This window comes from Tympanuchus pallidicinctus, unplaced genomic scaffold (genome assembly GCF_026119805.1).
Source record: "Tympanuchus pallidicinctus isolate F22 unplaced genomic scaffold, pur_lepc_1.0 scaffold11, whole genome shotgun sequence".
Lineage (NCBI taxonomy): Eukaryota > Metazoa > Chordata > Aves > Galliformes > Phasianidae > Tympanuchus > Tympanuchus pallidicinctus.
In genome coordinates, this window is record NW_026294627.1 from 6345945 (window position 1) to 6365246 (window position 19302).

The 19302-nt window shown below is 38.7% G+C and overlaps 1 protein-coding gene across 1 annotated transcript in view; it reads left to right on the forward strand.

The window, feature by feature from the left end:
* The window catches only part of TYR (tyrosinase), a 45842-nt gene that overhangs the window by 12707 nt on the left and 13833 nt on the right, over positions 1-19302 (forward strand). Inside the window, exon 3 of the mRNA XM_052669925.1 lies at positions 7751-7898. Within this exon, the coding sequence (XP_052525885.1) occupies positions 7751-7898 (148 nt within the window). The remainder of the gene's footprint in view (positions 1-7750; positions 7899-19302) is intronic.

Consider the following 19302-nt stretch of genomic DNA (forward strand, 5'->3'; position numbering starts at 1 on the left):
TTTCTCCACAACATATGTGAGTAAATGCGAAGAGTAAAAATGGAAAAGTAGAGAAAAGGGAAATGAAATAAACAAGACAAAAATTCATGAGTGTTGCTGTTAGTATTGTAAACAAAGCCAAAGGCACAGTGTATAGAGCTATAGAATCAAAATGGACCCTTCACTTTCAAAGGCTTAATTTCAGTGTTATGACTACTCATTAAATTGTACCCTTGACCTGAGGAAGCACATACCTCTCCCAAAGAGGAAGCCAGGAAGTTATTTAAATTTGAAAACCAGAATCAGGGTTTTTGTCTGATTAATTTACCATTTTTTTCTCTGTTGTCTCTGTCACGTTAATGTCATGGCAGTCATGGCTGATCTTTATTAATATACTAGAGTCATCAGCCAAGCACACTATGAAGAGATCATGTTTTATCTGAACTGTGGCAATGTCTCTACATCCTGAAGAAACTCTTGTAGATCAGATTTTCCTCCAAGTGAGCGTTCCTGTTCTGTGTAACAAATCTCTAGAATCGGAAGAATGTTCATATTTCTACTAAGATTGTGAAGCTCCAGCTTATTATCACTAGGCTAGGAGCTCTCATGGATTTAACGTGATTTAGATAATACCTCCTATAAACTTGGGACAAAATGACACGTCCTTGAGGATGAACACAAGCCAGATATGATCCAGAAGCTTAGGTAGTTACAGAACTAGCATATATTATCTTGGACATAGCGTTGCATGACCTCTGGATGCATCCATTTAGCCTATAGCCAGGATAGAGTGAATTTATATCTGTTTTTTTTTCAGTCCATCGAGATGTGCATGCATAATAGCCTTTTTAGAGTGCCTGAATGATTCCCCCAGTGTAGTTCAAAGAGCGAAGGAGAGAGATGGAGCAATTTTCTGCAGCAATGGGGAAGGCCCTTTGCAAGTCCTAGGATCAATGTGGAGGAAGGCTAAGAGGATGCACTACAGTAAGAAAAAGCTCAGTGGGAACAGATTGAGACAATAAATGTCATCCTTGGACATTCCATAGATGCGAAACCAAAAGCAGAACTCCAACTCAGTACTACAATTCTCTCTCTACCAGGGGAAATCCTGTTAAGAAAGTAATGTTTCCTGTAGTCCAACTCCCAGTGCCCTTATCATATTGTTTTATAACTTTAATAGCCTAGCTGAAGGAGCTCTATCTACGGTTCTCCAGAGCTGTTATGAAAGAAAATGAAGTTCAATAGAGTGCAGAAATAGCTCCTCCTTGTAGCCTGAACTATCTATAAAACCAGCTAGTCCTAAAATCTGTTCGCTGTTTGTTTCATAAAAGGCCTTTTTAACTCATTCTCCTGAAAATTATTACAAAAAATTGCTGAAGAATAGGACATTCCTTTCCCATACAACTATCATTACTCTCTTTAGTGCTTCCACAATGAAAATTGTTTCAGACCATAGATTTTAGTTTTTAATTAAGATTCTGCTTCAAGAGCACCTTCAGGTTTTTCTCTGAGTGTATTCCTCATTCTCTTAAAATGCATTAAAATTGAAAAGTAACAGTAATTAAAAAACTGAGAGTTCCAGAATACTACCCAGATCTTGCCCATCAAATTGAGTTACTGCCTTCCTGTCTGCGAAAGTTGAATAGGATATGTAATATAAGACTTCTGAATACTCTGAGAACTTTTCTATTCCAATATGGAGTTAACTTGTTTTAAGACACTTTTTTTTTCCCCACTGAGATTATTTTTAATCTGAATTATTTCGACACTTAAGTTTACACCTCAGGATCATAAACTTTTCAGTTTATTCAACTAAAGACAGTGAAGTGCAGTACCTCATCAAAAATACATGCTAAGATTGAAACAGACAGTAGGAAGTCCTTTACCAAAAAAAAAAAAAAAAAAAAAAAAAAAAACCAACAACAAATCCACCACCACCACCAAAAAACTCATAACGAATAAATAAAGATACATTTTGGTAGCTCTTTTCTTACAAATGATCTGCTTCACTTTTTGTTACATACAGATGCCAAAATGAGACTGCTAATTTGCTTCCGTTGTGCTATACTGTAATGGCATTCTCACATATTTGCTAACAGTTCATAGATCCTAGCATTTATTTCCTTCTTTTAAATCCTTCTTTACTGGTTTACCCAAGTTTGTGCCAATACAACTAACGTCAAATTCTAATTTCTTCTAGATCCAAAGTAAATCCAAAGTAACTCCCTTTACTTAGTGGTGCTACTTTAGATTTACAAAAGATGAGCAGAACCAAGCTAATGATTCCAATGGAGTGGCTCTTGATTTACACCCATGTGAGATTTACTCCTCAACTTTATTTCTGTAATGGAAAACAGCTGTGATCACTTAGAAGATGAAGCCAGAGTATTCCAGATTTAGACATCATACACTTCTGGACAAAACTTCATGCCCTTCCATGTCTGAGCATCCATGTGAACTGGAATTAGCACATTTTGACCATCTAAGAGGTAGTCATCAGCACCACACTGAATGTTTGCCTGAGAGATAACACTGCTATGCAGACACAACTGATGTCAATTATGAGTAACCACAACAAAAATGATCAGCTAAGGTCAATATAGTCTGTTAAAACAACCACCTAGTAGAACTGAACACTCAGGATGTCCTCTTACTCTGAAACAGTAGTTTCTACTTTGAAAAACAGTGGATTAAAAGCAGGTGGCATATCTTTCCTTGGAGGTAAATATTTTACTTAGGATTTGTTGAAAAAAGGTCCTAACTGGAAAACACTACTGACTTCATCAGATGCATCTTGGATGCAAGAAGAGTACAGAAAATCAGTTGATATTATAAGCAATAGGTGAGGATCAGCTGACTGTAAATTAAGATTTGGGCTTCTTTGTGTAGGTCAGCTTTAATGTGACAGGTTCTAAGAACTAGAGGTAGTCAAAAAAAATACTTTTTTTCCACATGTAAGATGAGTATATTCATGGCAATTTCAAATGAAGATCAGTGCCTCTTAAATTTTCCACAAATGGACAAAATAATATTCTTCAGATTCTAAAACTCTGTATCACTTTGATTATTCATGAATTAACTCAGGACACATAGTATCAAGTGCCATAGCAGTCCGTTGTCTGACACAATTATGTATTGTTACTCTTGTCCTGTCATGAAATAATGGAACAGAACATCAAGCACTTCAAAATGTAATTTCAGTTTAATAGAACATCCTGTAAGATCCTATCCCGTGAGATATTTTCATCTGGAAAACTTTTCTCAGTATTCTCACTGTAATCCATATAGCTAACAAAAAATGGTTTCTCAAAATGAAGTTTTCCAGCAGAAAACTTCTAATTAAAAAAGTTTTAGCCTACAGCCAACATCTCTCATCCGGCTTAAATTCTCAACCTCTGAGTAAAGCTGGGCTGCACACTGAGAAAGTGCTGTCAAGTCACAGAGGGTCCTGAACAGATAACCAGAAAGACTGTTCATCTCAGATCACAGTGAAGTTCTACAAGAATCATTATAAGTAAAAACCCTAGGTGGTGGTGTGGTCTAAATTAGATAATCACAAACTTTCATTTGCTACAGCCCGTTAGGCCAAATTCTGCAGATCTTGCAGTTGCTTCACTTTAGAGTGGTTACAATAATAGCATTGCTTGAGAAAATATGTTTCCAATGGCTGAAAGTCTCCACCACTGTAAGTCAGAAGAACACCACTAGCTTCAAAGACCTGTAAGGATATGGTCTTAAAATTTTTATATCTGTATCTTCTTTCCTGTTTTATGGCATGTGCATCTGTCTGTCCTGAGCTTCACCCAAATGTAAACCCTTATTAAAGTGTCATGCTTGTCCAGAGTGGCACTATGTGTAATCAGTCAGCTGCACTTGGATATGCAATATGCAGAGCAGAATTTGGTCTTTAAAGTCCCTGATGCCCCAGTAACAGGCCTAGAAAGTCGTACAAAACTAAATTATATTTTTTAAGAAAGTTTTGAGGCTTAAAAACAAAACAACAATAAATATTTCACAGACATCAGTAGTATCACAGAGGTTTGGCAGTCCATTAAAATAATCAGAGGAGAAAGGACTTCTGGAATGGTTCATCTGTTTCTGTAGCACTGAAGGCTTCTAATGCTCTCCAAGGTCTGCATACCCTTCACTAAACATACTTACAGCACTTCAGACAGTGGCAAATGAGCACTTGAGGGAAACAGTACCTGCTTGAAATACATAATGTTTGATAGATTATGCAGGAACGTCTGTGGACTCTGACATTAGACAGTAAAATCTAAAGTTAGTATAGTTAAATTCTCTATTAAAAGACATATACTTAACTTACTGCATTTTTAATGAGAACCACCTATATATCATCCTAAAAGAGTTAGGCAGCCTTAATTGTGAGTGACATGATTAGCTCCTCCTATAATAAACTTTGGGCTAAATTCTCCTCTGATTTAATTTAGCCTGGTTCTATTGAAGTTGCTTCAACTTCATTGAATCATTGTTACTGATCTACAAGGTTATAAGTAGGAGCAGAATCACATTTATAATCACTTACAAATATGATTCTTCTCTCACTAAAATCACTGGTAACACTCAAGTCTCTTCAGTGATGTATGCCCTACTGGCTATTTCTAATACGCCATAATTAAATGAGAACGTAGAAGGATGTCTGAGTGATTCAGCTTTCTATACTGGCTGGATGATTTAATAGCTCACTACCTCCTAATTCTCTGTGCAATTTCCTCAGTCCTCTAGCCAGTCACTCTCACCACCTTTTGGTACTGAGAATCATTGCATAAGATACTGCATGAGTATTATGTCAGTTCAGTGAGTTAACTCAGTTCACAGAAGGGTTAAGAACAGCTGCATTCAGTACATGGGAGAGGATGGGCACACACACCATAATGCAAAACAGGTGGAAGGAGCTGCCCTGTTCACAGGCAGTGATATCAGTTTGCCTGAAAGAAAAGATTAATATCCAGACAAATAAAATGAATTAATATCAAAACTACAGTTTTATTCCTGCTAGCTTTAATGTTTGTATGGACTTTCCTAACTTCTCATGGTGCACCTTTGAGAATGACTGGACCCCAATTAACTGGGAGATGGGATGTTGGGGTTATTAAAAGCATCCCAGTTACTTGTGAGCATATGATCATTGCAATAAATTGCTGAAATTCAGAAGTTTCATGAAAGTTGACTACAGCCAGAATGTTCTGTATATTTTTTTCTAAAATATTAGATAAAGTATTTGCAGTGCATTGAGAAATTTTTGAAAGTATCTAATGTCTGGTACGAAACATACAATCATAGAACGGCTTAGGTTGGAAAGAACCTTAAAGATCATCAAAATCAAGTTGGAAGTTGGAAGCTGATGATCTTTGGAGTCCCTCGCAGTTAGTTTGGAAGGGACCCCAAGGATCATCAAGTTCCAACTTGAGCTTGATGATCTTTAAGGTCCTTTCCAACCTATGCCATTCTATGATTCTATGATCAAATTCTAGGATCTATGATCAAATTCTATGATCAACCCTGCAATGGGTTGCCAACCACTAGATCTGTCCTCCTGCCTAGACCCTGCACAAATCTATCTTACCTTCAGTATATTATAATGCAGCTGAATATAAGTAAAAGAGTAGTTTCAGAATGATATACACATGTATCTTTTTCAGTTAAGATTCACAGAGATTCCCTGGTAAGGAGTATTGTTAAATCAACTAACTCCACTCCAGTGGTCACACACTATGGCTACCTGTAAGGAAGGCCAAAATTGTTGCAATCAATTCCTATCAATTCTGGTCAAAATGTCAACACGCATTATTCTTCACAGAACCTTTAGAAATATATTTTATTCTGTTTTATTTTTTAATTTTTTTTTTTTTTGGCTAGGTGGCAGCTAGGTAGTATAACATTCCCTATCAGACAACTTCCTGTGGGCAAGATTTTCCCTTTGAGAAATTCTGCCCATGTTTATGCTCCCATGCATCATCTTCAATAATCCTATTCCACTTTGGATGTACTTGACACTTGCAGTTATCTGTAAGCATTAACATGATTGTTGCTCTCTCCTAAATCCAGATTTACCTTACCTTGAAGTCTTTTCATCATCAGCCAACTCTACTTCTTCCAACTCTCCTGATTATGTTTTCTTCTCTGAATTACTTTGAATTTCTTGAAATGTTTTTCATAATATTGCCATGAAAAAGATAGACAGTTATTATTATATATTGATTCTTAGGTGTCACAGGGTGTATTTGACCCTTAGTGTAATAGATAGGCTTCATTTAGCATATAGTGTAGTATTGAAAAATGCTGCCCTGAGATACAGTGGATCCCCATCCATGGAAGCATTCAAGGTCAGACTGGACAAGGCTCTGAGGAACCTGATCAAGCTGTAGGTGTCTGTTCATTGCAGGGGGTTGGAGTAAATGGCCTTTAAAAATCCTTTCTCACTCAAATGCTTCTACGATTCTATGAAAATTCTCCAGGACTTTTCACCAAAAGATTTTGCTTAAAGAAGTTGCTAGACAAGGCAAAGCCTCATAAGGGAATTTAGAAGCACGAAGAGGTGAAAATAGCCCACCAGCAGATCATTCTCAGTGGTGTCTAATAGTCAAGTTTGCAAACTGACAGAATGTTATTTAGTAATAAAACATCAATGGCCACATGTCAATCAATACCTTCTGTGAATCAAGAATTTCCCAGAGAGTTTTCTCTTTTTCCCATCTTTGATAAAATGTGACAATATTGGGAAAACACAGAGCAGCAGCACAATATGCATTCTGCTCAAAGCCCTTTTTATTGGATTATTGATTTTTTAAGATGTTTCAATATCCCTACATTATGTTTTCTCATCCTACAACATACAGAAACTGTGATAATATGACACCTTTGTGAACCAAATCAGAGATGGCAGTAGGGCTAGCATCAGGTTAAGATGTTTTCTTACAGAAAACCAGAGAAGTTCCACATGGTTTAGCTGACTTTGATTTTGAGTCCTTAAAATTAGGGAGGAGGCTTGTCTGTTACGATGCTCAGAAAAGGTTACCAGCACCAAAGCTGGTGTGTGGGGAGGCTACCACACCAGATCAGAAATTCAGGGTTTGCTCTGTGTGACCTACTTGTAAAGCCTGTATTCTAGGAGAGATTCAAAATAACAGCAGTCCACAGACTTTCATGCTCAAGAGGAAAGGTGAAAGAAGATCATCAATTGATTATTAACCATATACACATGCATTAATATTTTACTAATTATTTACAAACCCCTTTTGTGAAGATAATAGCATGTATTGCATTGTCTCCTTTGAATTAAAGAATGAGTTCTGTAGAGATAAGTGATATTAAGTGGCTGCATATATGATGAGATACACTAGCCTGTTGTACCTTAGAAATACCTAAGGACAGAGAAAAAAATGAAAAGAAAAAAAAGAGTAAGTTTAATGTGAATAAACAGACATGCATAAACACCTGCAGGAATTAGGTTTCCTTTTTACAGTCACACAGGATGGATGTAGAAATTTAAAAATATAAACCAATTAAGCAGTACATTTGCTGACATGCTGCATTAGCTACATGGCAGGAGTTTTAATTTAGCTTACTCTAATTTCATCTTTGCTATGCCTTTGAAATTTATTAATACTCCTTTACATGTTTTCTGAAGCTCTTGTCTAAAATGCTGAAAGTAAATGAGTTGAAATAAGGTGCTTTGATCTTCAGTGTTACTGGTGAAAGAATTCTCTGCACTGTAGTATCAGCATGTGATTTTCTCTGGAATATACAGGCTTTGCTGATCCACACACTGCGATATCAAACATATCTCAAAGTGGTTTGCATAATGCCCTTCACATCTACATGAATGGCTCCATGTCCCAAGTACAAGGCTCTGCGAATGATCCTATCTTCATCCTACACCATGCTTTTGTTGACAGGTGAGTTTAATTCTACTTGGTAAACCTAATTTATTTTGTGTTTCTACAGTGCAGTTTTCACTTACGCTTCAAAACTGCAAATATTTTACATGCACAGCATTTTCAGACATATAAAATCATCTTAGCTATTATTTGAGATCAAGTGTCTCTCCTGACCTGTCTTTACATTCATTGGATTAAGCATCATTTGAAAAGTTGACAAATGTAATCAGCTTTTATTACCAAGGTAAAAATAGTCCTTCAATGATGTCATAGTAATTGATATATATGGATGTGTATGTCAAGAAGTTTGGACTGAAAGTGTATGACTCATTTTAACAAGACTATAATCAGTTGGAGTAGTTCCTTAATATTCTAAATGTCAGTGCTCTTTTAATTTCTATTCCATAAGGAAAACCCAAGTGTACAATCCATAAAGAATAACAAATTGGTATTTCAGTGTGACAAACAAAATTGTGACTGTCTCTTGCTGAAAGAGAAGACTGCAGCTGTGCAGGTGGAAAGAGAAGTAAACAGAAAGGTACAATGTTTATTAATAAGAGAGGGTAGGGGAACAGAGCTCTGCAAGAAGAGATTGAAATTACTATGGAAAGGAGGACATTCCAAGATTTGATGGTGACCTTAACATTTTCTGTATGTCCCTACAAAGTATGTGAATGGCTACAGACAATTTACTGTGTACTGTACTACACGTAACTTTGAAAACTGAAGAGCAATAAAAAATAAATACAAACTGCAAAATCCATACAAAAAAAAAAATCTTTAAAAATATGTGAAAAGATTCTTCTAAGTTAGGTGGCGGCCCAGATAATTTCGAGCAGCAGTAATGAAACAAGGACATTCTCTTCAGACCCTTTTATATCTGTCCTGTGCACCCTATGAGGGCAGCAGTGAAACCCCCATTTAAAATACATAATGCAACTGCAACAAACAAAAGGAAGACAGATTGACATTAGTCCAAAATCTAGACCCAGAAAAGTACTTCAATTTATTTCATTTTTTAACTAGCAGCACTCCTTTTCTTCAAAACCTCGAGCTGTTCTCCTAGAAAAAGATTCTTATATGTGTGGAAGATTGGCTTGTTCCAACCTTTCCTTTTTGACTCATCCTGCATTTACTAAATCACTCCGTCAAGTAACTACATCATGAGGTTGTGTGTTACTTGACTTGTCTTTCCAACCTTCTTTTACTCTCCCACTGTGCGCTGACCATGACTTGGCAACGGCAATACTTAGATTAATGATGACTCAAGACAAACTCTTATGAGTCTTTCATGAACACATGTGCTCAGAACTCTACTGATTGAGCCCCTGCCTGCAGGATGATAGACAGACATTCAACCAAAAACCAAAACAGTTTCTTTATCCAGGTTTCCAAGGCATGCAGCACAAAAGGGATGCAGATTATATTCTCAAACATCATCTTGCAGGGAACTTCTTTAGTTCTCGACAGTTTATACTAACGCACTTACATAAAACTTTATCAAACTTGAACAAAAGGCTGTATATATGGAAGATAAAGTTTGTTTTTTCTACTCAGGTTACATAATTAATGAACCTAATGGCTGTGTTCTTCATTGTTTATCCAGTCGAAAACAGGCATCAAGTCTAGGCAGGTCACCGAGGCATCACTGGATTAGTTCCCTTGTAGGGTGATCCTGCTTTGTTCTACTCCTAATATGTAGGTTGTAACTAGACTTCTGGAGGTGTCAGTTTTGAAACTTTGCCAAAAACTTTGCTCAGAACGTTTTAAAAGTTAAACAGCATAACTTAGCTATGATTTAGTATATCCGCCCATTGACTGCTTTACAGGGTGGATGCACCCTGGGTTTCAGGTGCAGTTACAAATTTCAAGTTTGGCACCTGGAAATTAACTTTCCAGTGTCTAGGCTTTTAAAAATGGCTTAGTTGAACACTCAGAGAAAGGGAACACAGAAAGGAACACATTATGCTCTGCAATATCAAAAGACATTGTTTTCCTCAGAAATTCACACTTGTATAAGACCTACGCATCTCAGCTCCCACGCAGTGCAGAGCTTAAATAGTACCTTGGCCTTCATGCTGACCCCTCCCGCAGAGGAACTTCACTTATAGTCATTATAAGGCCCTGGAAATACTTTTCATAACTGCAATTGTCATCCATTTTAGAAGGCAAAATTATTTGCAAAAGATAACATCATTAAATCCTACTGGTACCAAGAAAGTAAATCACTGCACCAGCACTGTGGGGACAATGCAGAAATCCATGATGCAACCTCATCTGTGGCAGAAAGAACTCTACCAGTCCTCTGCAGCTGCTGTGTATACGGGTTTCAGTACACACGGATATGAAAACTGATGATAATGCTGCCTTTGTGTAAGTGACAGAAATGAATTAGCATGATTAGGGTTACTTAGCAGCCTTATCCATGACAGATTAATCATGCTTTTAGTTATAATTAATAAGTAGGTGACTGATAGGTACGTACAGTACATTTAAAAGAATTCTGTTTCTCTCCTACATAGACATTGATTATGAAAGATTACAAAGAAGTTTTGAGACGCAGGGAAGAATATAAAGCACAGAGGAAATGGGAGAAAAAGCATACAGGAGCAGAAGCAGTCTTTTAACTATCTAACATTTACACTAAATCTGCAGAAGACAATATCCCCTCTAGAAAGTGCTGAGGACGTGGAGGGTTGTGAGACAGGAGGTTACTGGCAAAGGGTGAAGAAAAACTGCAGGCAGCAACCACAGCTCTGCTGGATCTTACAAAACAACTCTGTGTCAAAAAAAAAAAACAAAATGGCCTGGAGCTTTGAGCATCTGTTTAGGATCCAGAAGGGGGATTCCTCACACCACTACAAGTTGCTTGAGTGAAACTGAGCATGTAGTTTGCTTTCCCAAGCTCACTTCTCCTGGAGATGTGTTTTCTTCCCATTGAATTCAACAAGACATACCCAAAGACTTTTGAGGAGCTGTTGATCTGAGCTTCAGCTAGCCCATCTGTAAAGTGGGTGATACTAAATGCCCACGCAGCAGGGATGCTGTCAGGGTAAATGCATTAACGACTGTGAAATGCTCAGTTATGACCATAATAGGAATGATAGAAGTAAGGCAATAGATCATTGAGACTGCTTTTCCATGGAAACATATGGTACAGAGGAGGATAAACAAGTGTATACGGAGTCTGCTGACAGGTGTGAGCCAAATGTCAGGAGCTGCTTTCCAAACTGAGCAACAGCCAGTTCCCCATCTGCTGCCCTCAGCCCTTCCTACCCAGGCCTGGTGCCTGACAGGAGGGAGGGATGGAGGGAGCAGAGATGTGGAAAGCACCTTTCTCAGGAGGAAAGCGAAGTTTGGCTTATAAATGCTCTTCTTTTTATGTCATTCTCTTTCATCAATGAAGAACTATGAATGTATTCAGGCAACAGCTTTCTTAGTACTGATAAATCAGACTCCTTGCCTTCTTATTTGCTGGGAAAGATCAAACCCCAAGGTTTAGTAAAAATAGGTGACCACTGTGAGAATTATTAATTATCAATCATTGATTGTTAGTTGAATCACTTAGAAAGAGAGAAAGAAAGAGAGAGAGCGAGAGAGCAAGAAAGAAAGAAAGAAAGAAAGAAAGCAAGAAAGAAAGAAAGAAAGAAAGAAAGAGAAGAGAAAGAGAAAGAGAAAGAGAAAGAGAAAGAGAAAGAGAAAGAGAAAGAGAAAGAGAAAGAGAGAGAGGAAAGAGAAAGAGAAAGAGAAAGGAGAAAGAGAAAGAGAAAGAGAAAAGAGAAAGAGAAAGAGAAAGAGAAAGAGAAAGAGAAAGAGAAAGAGAAAGAGAAAGAGAAAGAGAAGAAGGAAGGAAGGAAGAGAAAGAGAAGAAAAGAAGGAAGGAAGGAAGGAAGGAAGGAAGGAAGGAAGGAAGGAAGGAAGGAAGGAAGGAAGGAAGGAAGGAAGGAAGGAAGGAAGGAAGGAAGGAAGGAAGGAAGGAAAGAAAAAGAAAAAGAAAAAAAGAAAAAGAAAAAGGAAAAGGAAAAAAGATGCAAATAAGCTATATATTCAGCAAAAAATGACATTTTTTTTAGCTGTGTGAAGCATTTCTCCTAATTGCAAATCTCTTTGCCATTCAGATATGCTCTACAGTCAGCACGAGGCAATAACAAGGGAGGAGTCAGCCCACTCAAGCTGCAAGGAGCAGCTGCACAGTCAGTGAAAGCAAGGGCCCACAGTTGCATTTGAGCTCACAGGGGTGTTTTCTGAGCTCTGAAAAGGCATTCTTTCCTCTGTGATGACTCTTTCAACCCCTCCATCCTTACCTCCCCACAGTATCTTCATCCGTTCTCCCTACACCGTTGTCCTTTTAATGTTTTTGGCTTCTTCTCATTTCTGTACTTCTGTACTTTCGTACTTGTCCAGTCCTTGAATTCCATAACCTACCCCAATAATGTCCTTTGCAAAGAGCTAAGAAACCCTAAATATCAATGGGAAAAATAAATTGCAACTGAAGATCTCCATGCTGCTTTATACTCTTACAGCTACTAACGCAGCAGGGCTCCAATTCTCATCTCATTTCTGAGTTCCGTAATACTGGGCAAGGTTTATCACAATAACATGGATGACTTTCAAAGGCACTAATTATATCATGAGCAATTTAGAACTGATTTTCCAGAGGCACACAGTATAATATAGACTTTTGGTCTCCTGCTTCTGTAAAGTTTAGTCTCCTCTTTGGCAACTTTTCAAACTATGCATCCATGGCTTCAGTCACTGCTCTTTCCTTTACTGTGACAGTGGTAGAAAAGCTAAGACATCAGTAAGCTGAAACCTTCACCATCTCACTGGTGAATCACTGTGGCATCATTGCATAGCTGCTTAGTTCTTTTTTGCATGTCTGCATCCATCTGTTGTCCCTTGTCCCATGTGTAAATTATAAGCTATGTCATTAAGGGACCGTCTAATTGCTCTAGTCTGTGCTGTGCCTGGCATATACTTAGCCTCTGACTATGCTTCTCAGGTGAGAATATGAGCAACGTGAGCAATTGCTTCATTTACAATTCTGTGAGATGGCAATGACAAGAGACAGCGGGGCATCTCTGCATTGATCTTGTTGGTTCAGTAGTGACTATTGCTTGCTACCTCACAGGGCAAAATATTTGCATTCAAAGAGACAAAATTTCAGCTCTTCAATTGGGTATTTTTGGACAGGTGCACTCTGCCAAAAGCAATCCAAGTCATGTATAAGATCACACAGGGAATGGAGAGACTTTAACTTATTTATATACATGCATGCTTCCAAGCAGGAGTAACTGCCATATATCAGTTTCAGCACTATGTGAAAATGCCACTAATTCTACCTGTCCAAATGTCCCCATGCTGCTCAGCAACATCAGCTGCCACAGACTCCTTTGCAGGATGGAGAACTGAGAGCATTAGGAAATGCCAGACTTTGGCTCATGTCAGGATCTAACAATAAAATGTTCCTTATCACATTGATTATCAGTGAAGTGACAAATTAATAAGTGCATCTGAAGCAATCTGTTCAAAAGTATATTAGTAGTCAAAATCTGCACATCATGAATTGCATGCCAGCAATAGCCCACTGCAGGCACTTTCATCCCCTTTAGGCTCAATGTACTCACCTTCATGTCAATTTTGCCTTAATTCTCCTCAAAAAGTTAACACTGCGTCAGAAGTGATTTTGTTGGAAAATACTTAACAAGAGGAAGTGTGCTTTTCACTCCCAGGATATGTCAAAATAAAAGCCTCTTATTTAAATTCTGTTTTATAAACAACATTTTCATTTTCTCTTAAATGTCACCTCAGGCTTCGGAAAGAAGCAAACAAATAAACAAAAAAACAGAATGAGAAAACCCAAGTTCTTCTCTTGTTTTGAAATGTTGACAGGAAACAAGAATTTTTAGCTCTTAAAAACTATTTGCTTTGAGAGTTTGGAGAATTTTGAGTGAAATCATTCAAAAAGAATCATTGGAAATTCCTGTATGGCAAAATTAGGTTTCCAGATATAACATGAAATAAGAGAAATCATTCTTTATCCTGAAGTGTCTCCAGTGCAAGACAACATGAGCAAAACATGAAGCCAAAGAAGCAGAATCCCCATTAAAAATGGAGGAGTCATTGCATAAATGCAAAATGTATGATTAATTTTCTCTTTTGATATCAATACAGCAAAACTCATTGCTTTCTAAGGTATGTTTACAGAAAACAAACAAACAAACAAACAAAAAACAGATGGCATAGGGTAAAAGTTGCCCTGGTAAAAGTTTTTCTGGAACTGAGTAAACTATGGCATGGAGTTGTGTAAAACCTAATAGACAAAGAGAGGTCAAGAGGCTTGCATTAGCAATACACCTCCTCCCAAAGTCCTTCTGCATCATGTCAGCTCAGGATGGGAAGCTATCTGTGCCCAGCACTTATCTTCCAAAGTGTCTCTGTGTAGGCAGTGGAAGAAGTTAAGTGTTCTCTGCAGTTGTCCCTGACATGAAAGAGAAATGTGGTAAAGTCCTTCCATTTAGGGAAAGTACAAGCATTGCTGGGCTACTGTTACCCTCAGAGTAAGAATCACTGAATCGTAGCATATCCCAAGTTGGAAGGGATCCCCAGGGATTACCCAGTCCAACTCCTGGCTCCATCCAGGATCACTCCAAATTTAAACCCTGTGTCTGAGATCACTGTCCAGAAGAATCTTCAACTACAGCAGCTTGGGGCTGTGTGGTTTCGGTGGCAGCATACGAGTGAGCAAGATGGGGAAAGAAGGGGGTGACAAAGTTATCTCCCAACCTTCAAAGCTCTCAGGGAAATTAACTGCACTTCTCTGATATACCTTGGGTGGTTGCTGCCTATCGGGCTTCTCATACCTGCCTTGCATGTATTACACAGACACTGCTGTATTGAGACCTCATCAGAATGCCCTTACATGGGTGATGAGATCCCTTCCTTACCAGTGTTGGAAGCCACCACTTCACAGAAAACATCTGAGTTTAACCTGGTGTGGCATCAAAGGGAAAAAAGTGCTGCCCATTAATCTTTTTTTACACTTTTTCAGTGGTTAGACTAAATGTTCTAGAGGTCTTTTCCAATCTCAATGTTTCTGTGATTCTATGATCTTGGTCTCTCCTTTTATTGGCACACACAGATTCCCATGACAAGGATGAGATACAGAGCAGATCAGTACTGAGAGGGTGGGACATTCATGCAAGTATTTCAGAAATGATAGCAGGGAAGGAGTTGTCTTAATTCGTCCTCCCCTTGGGGACATCTGCAAATCAGCAGGAGACAGGGTCCCTCTGTTGCCACAAGCCATGTAGCTGCCATGTCATGAGCTGGCATTGCACTGGAGCTATTAAACCTCCCTTCTAAACTCTTAGGCTTAGCACCACTTAAACCAGAGCTACTTGTTTGATGGAGCTGACTCACTCAAAGTGGGCTTAGTATGTGGGTAGAGTGAGTTTGCATCTACTGCAAAATACCGTATAAATATATCCATGGAAAGCAGAGTGTAAGTGGGAAGCTTGGGGTGTTGCTGAGAAATACTGATCCCCAGTATCTCTCCTTTGATATCGCTGTGTTCTGGCCTTAAAGGCAAATCATATACCAAGATACTGAACATGTACTCTGTCTTTGGTTTGGTAAAGAAATTGTGCAATCCCTGTTACTCAATTGCAAAACACCCAAAGGGACCCAGGAACAACTCTGTAGAGTTACACCACATCTAATCTGCTTTGCTCACTGGGCAGACAAGAACTGAGTCTATAATACACTTGAGGAAGCTGCTTGGAGTTCCAGAGGACATTCTTAAGTCCTCTGGAAATCCACAAGTAGACTCTATAGAATTAGAGGCAGGGAAAGATAGGAACAAGCAATAGGCTCTGTAGATAAATGCTCTTGGTCTTGATTAAACATATATAAAATCTATAGTGCTGCTGACCTAGCTTGCTTTGGGTAACAGTGAGAGGAAGGTAGAGCATGCATCTTTGGAATATATGTGGAAAATATTAGCTGGAGATCTCACTTTCTGAGTCATGATTCAGGTTGGATGACCTGAGTCATGATTCAGGTTGGATGTTTCTAATGACCCATCCTGCTCTTAAAAATCAGTAATCTAAGAGATTCCGTTCAAGTAGTTCAATTTAAAATGCGTTTCCTATCATTTTTACTGCAAGATTTCAGTTCAGCCAATGCTGTTATAGAATTGATCGCTTCTATACGCTATATATTATGCAAGCTATTAGTGGTTTTTAAAAATAAAGGTTACTATGCCCTGAAACTTGGCAAGAACCACCTGGTTGGTCTTTGTCTTCACCTATTCTTGAACTATCCTAACACTAGAGGAGGAAAAAGCTCTCTTTGTGTCACAATGATCAAGACAAACTCTGATGCAGACAAGTAACATAGCACTGAATTTGCTTCCTGTAGCACTTTGGCAATAATAGCAGCCATAATTGTTCAAATTGTAAAAAATCACAGGATAACATGGTACTTTTCTCACCCACGTGTAGCTACCTTCTATTCATCCAAAGAAATTATCACTTTGCTGCCGTAGATGTGATTTATATATTACATGCACTTGTGAACCTCAGTAATGACGATCTCAAAAGAAATGAATTCCAAGAGAACAGGAGTGGGTTACAGTCAGTCCAGCCACTGCCACAGCAGTCCATTTTAATCTGCTTGTTATCGTTCTCTTCAGGAGAAACTAGTGATTAAACTTTAGAGCAGCTGGCATTTGTAATATCTTTTACTTCAAGTGATGTTTTTCTGTTAGCTGCAAACAGTAACAATGATGAACCCAAGAAAGACAGGGGAGGAAATATATTCCAGAAAATATTATCTTTCTTCTTTCCCCATGCAACACACACTTGCATTTCTATTTCCTTTTTTTTTTTCATAGAATCATCAAGGTTGGAAAAAACTTCTAAGATCATCCAGTCCAACCATTCCCCTATCACCCATATTTCCCTCTTAACCATGTCTCTCAGTACAACATCTAAACATTTCTTGAAAACTTCTAAGGTCAGTGACTCCACCACCTCCCTGGGCAGCTTGTTCCAGCATGTAACTACTCTTTTGGAGAAGAATTTTTTCCTAGTATCAAACTTGAATCTCCCCTGGCACAACTTGAAGACATTTTCTCTCATCCTATCCCTGTTATCTGTGAGAAGAGGTTGACACCCACCTCACCACAGCCTCCCTTCAGGGAGCTGTAGGGAATGATAAGATCTGCCCTAAGCCTCCTCTTCTCCAGACTGAACAATCCCAGCTCCCTCAGCTGCTCTCTGTAAGACTATTGCTCCAGAGCCCTCACAGCTTTGTTGCCCTTCTCTGGACATGCTCCAGGTCTTTCTTGCAGTGAGGGACCCAAAGCTGAACACAGTACTTGAGGTGCAGCCTTACCAGTGCTGAGTACAATGGTCAAGGGACACCATCATCTCTCATTTATCTCTTGTTTTTAACAGTGCTGAGAAACACTGGAGACCTAAACATGAATGAGAAATATATTAATTTTAGTCAAAAATTAACATGGATTGACAGCAAGAGGTGAAAGAACACCACTATTTTAAAGTAACAAGAATTTCCCTCCTGCAACTAGGTAGAGGCATTGCTGACTCTCACTGGTATTAGGAGACCGGCTTGACTAAGAAAAGTAGTAACAGTTTAGATCATTTTTTTGCTCAAATCTGAGCCCACCAATGTCCAACCAAAACTCGCTATTTTTTCCAGCCAAGCAAGTATCTGTAGGAGTTAGTTTGCTCTATCAATAAACAAGTTACAATGAGGCACTACCCAGTCCTGTACTAGCCAGTATTCACATTCACATTCCTCTGCCCAGATTCCTACTCAAATTCCAACACTCAGCTCCTGCTTTTATTGTCATAAGCAATATGTCATGCTCAGCTTATCCATTATCTCTTTCTCCAGTAGGAATAAAGCTGTTTATGTTGCAATCCATCAGCAACCCACCAAATATAAACTGGGCTCAGCAGTTGTTGGTTCAGCCCACAGTATTTTCTACAAAGAGAGAAAACAAGAATCAGTCAGTGAGATTCATTGAGTGGCAAAATGGGTTGCCAACAGGTTAGGCTTTGTTGTTTGTTTGAGAGCCGTGCTTCAAGGCTTAAATGCAATGGAGTTGAAGCCTCAAGCAGCTTTCCTCTTAGAGGAGTAGTACTTACACCTACACTGCCAGCAGCCAGCTCTGCTCAGGACTGTTTTGTCTTAATCCTCATTTGGATTCAGGTCCCTGAGCAGCTTTTTCTCATGATAAACTTTGGAGAAGCTTCTGCATTTTGTGTTCTAGAAGAGGAACACTTGGAGCACTGCCTAATTACAGGGGAAAGGACTGAAAGCTGTGCAGCCCTGAGGCAGATCTTTGTATTCTCCTAATCACATAAAGGTGTTGAGGACATCATAAAGATAAGGAAAAAGCTGTTCTAAATCACATTAGCAGATGGGATATTAAAATATCACATATGCCCAGCAATACAACCACCTTGATTTTTTCATAAAGTGGGACATGGACAAAGAAAGTGGTGTTGATTGTCTTGCAGATGGGGATGATCATGTTGCATTATACCTTTACTGTCTCTCTCTCTCTTGTTTCCTCAGTCTGACACTCTCCAAGTACCCAGGTTTTGCAGTGCCATAAATGAAAGCAAAGAAAGTGGAAGAAAGTACAGATTCTTGTAGTGGGATGGTAAAGCAGAGCTATGCCAAGATCCTCTGGCACCACACAGCTCTCCCAGCCCTGGTGGTACTTTGTAACAAGTGGGAAGGTGTCAGCCTGGTGCACATAGCCTTGGCTCAGCCAGAGAACAGTCTCTGGGGAGGCAGCCTGTACTTTAGCTGGATAACTAAGGGGTCACCTGTATGTTGCTACTTGGTGTTGCAGGTGGCCTGGCCCATGGTGAACTAAACGAACTCTTTTGGTCAGAAAGCAGAATAAAGGGAAACAACAAAACAGGACAGATCTTCACTGAAAATGAATATTCATATTTCAGAGGCATATGATTGATCTAAATGAGATTCTGTTTCAAGATAAAATTCAGAAGAACAGCTTTGCACGAAGGAACAGCTCCATTGGGCCAAAACATCCTCTTTCATCTGTTTTGTGTAAGTTATGTGTTTAAAATGAGAGGCTGTCATATCTGCTAGCCCAGTAGTGTTAAGACTACCACAGCTCCATGTTCTCAGGTCCAAACTGTACTGAGACTGAATATATTCTGATAGGTTCATAAACACACAGTACATATATATATGTATATGTACATACGACCAGACACATCAACAAAGAAAATGCACCATTCACAAATGCTAACAGTATGAACAATTTAATCCTCTTGTTCTCTGTGCACGATCAGGATGAAAGCCTATTAATGAAAAATAGAGCTATATATATATACATATATAGAATCTGAAT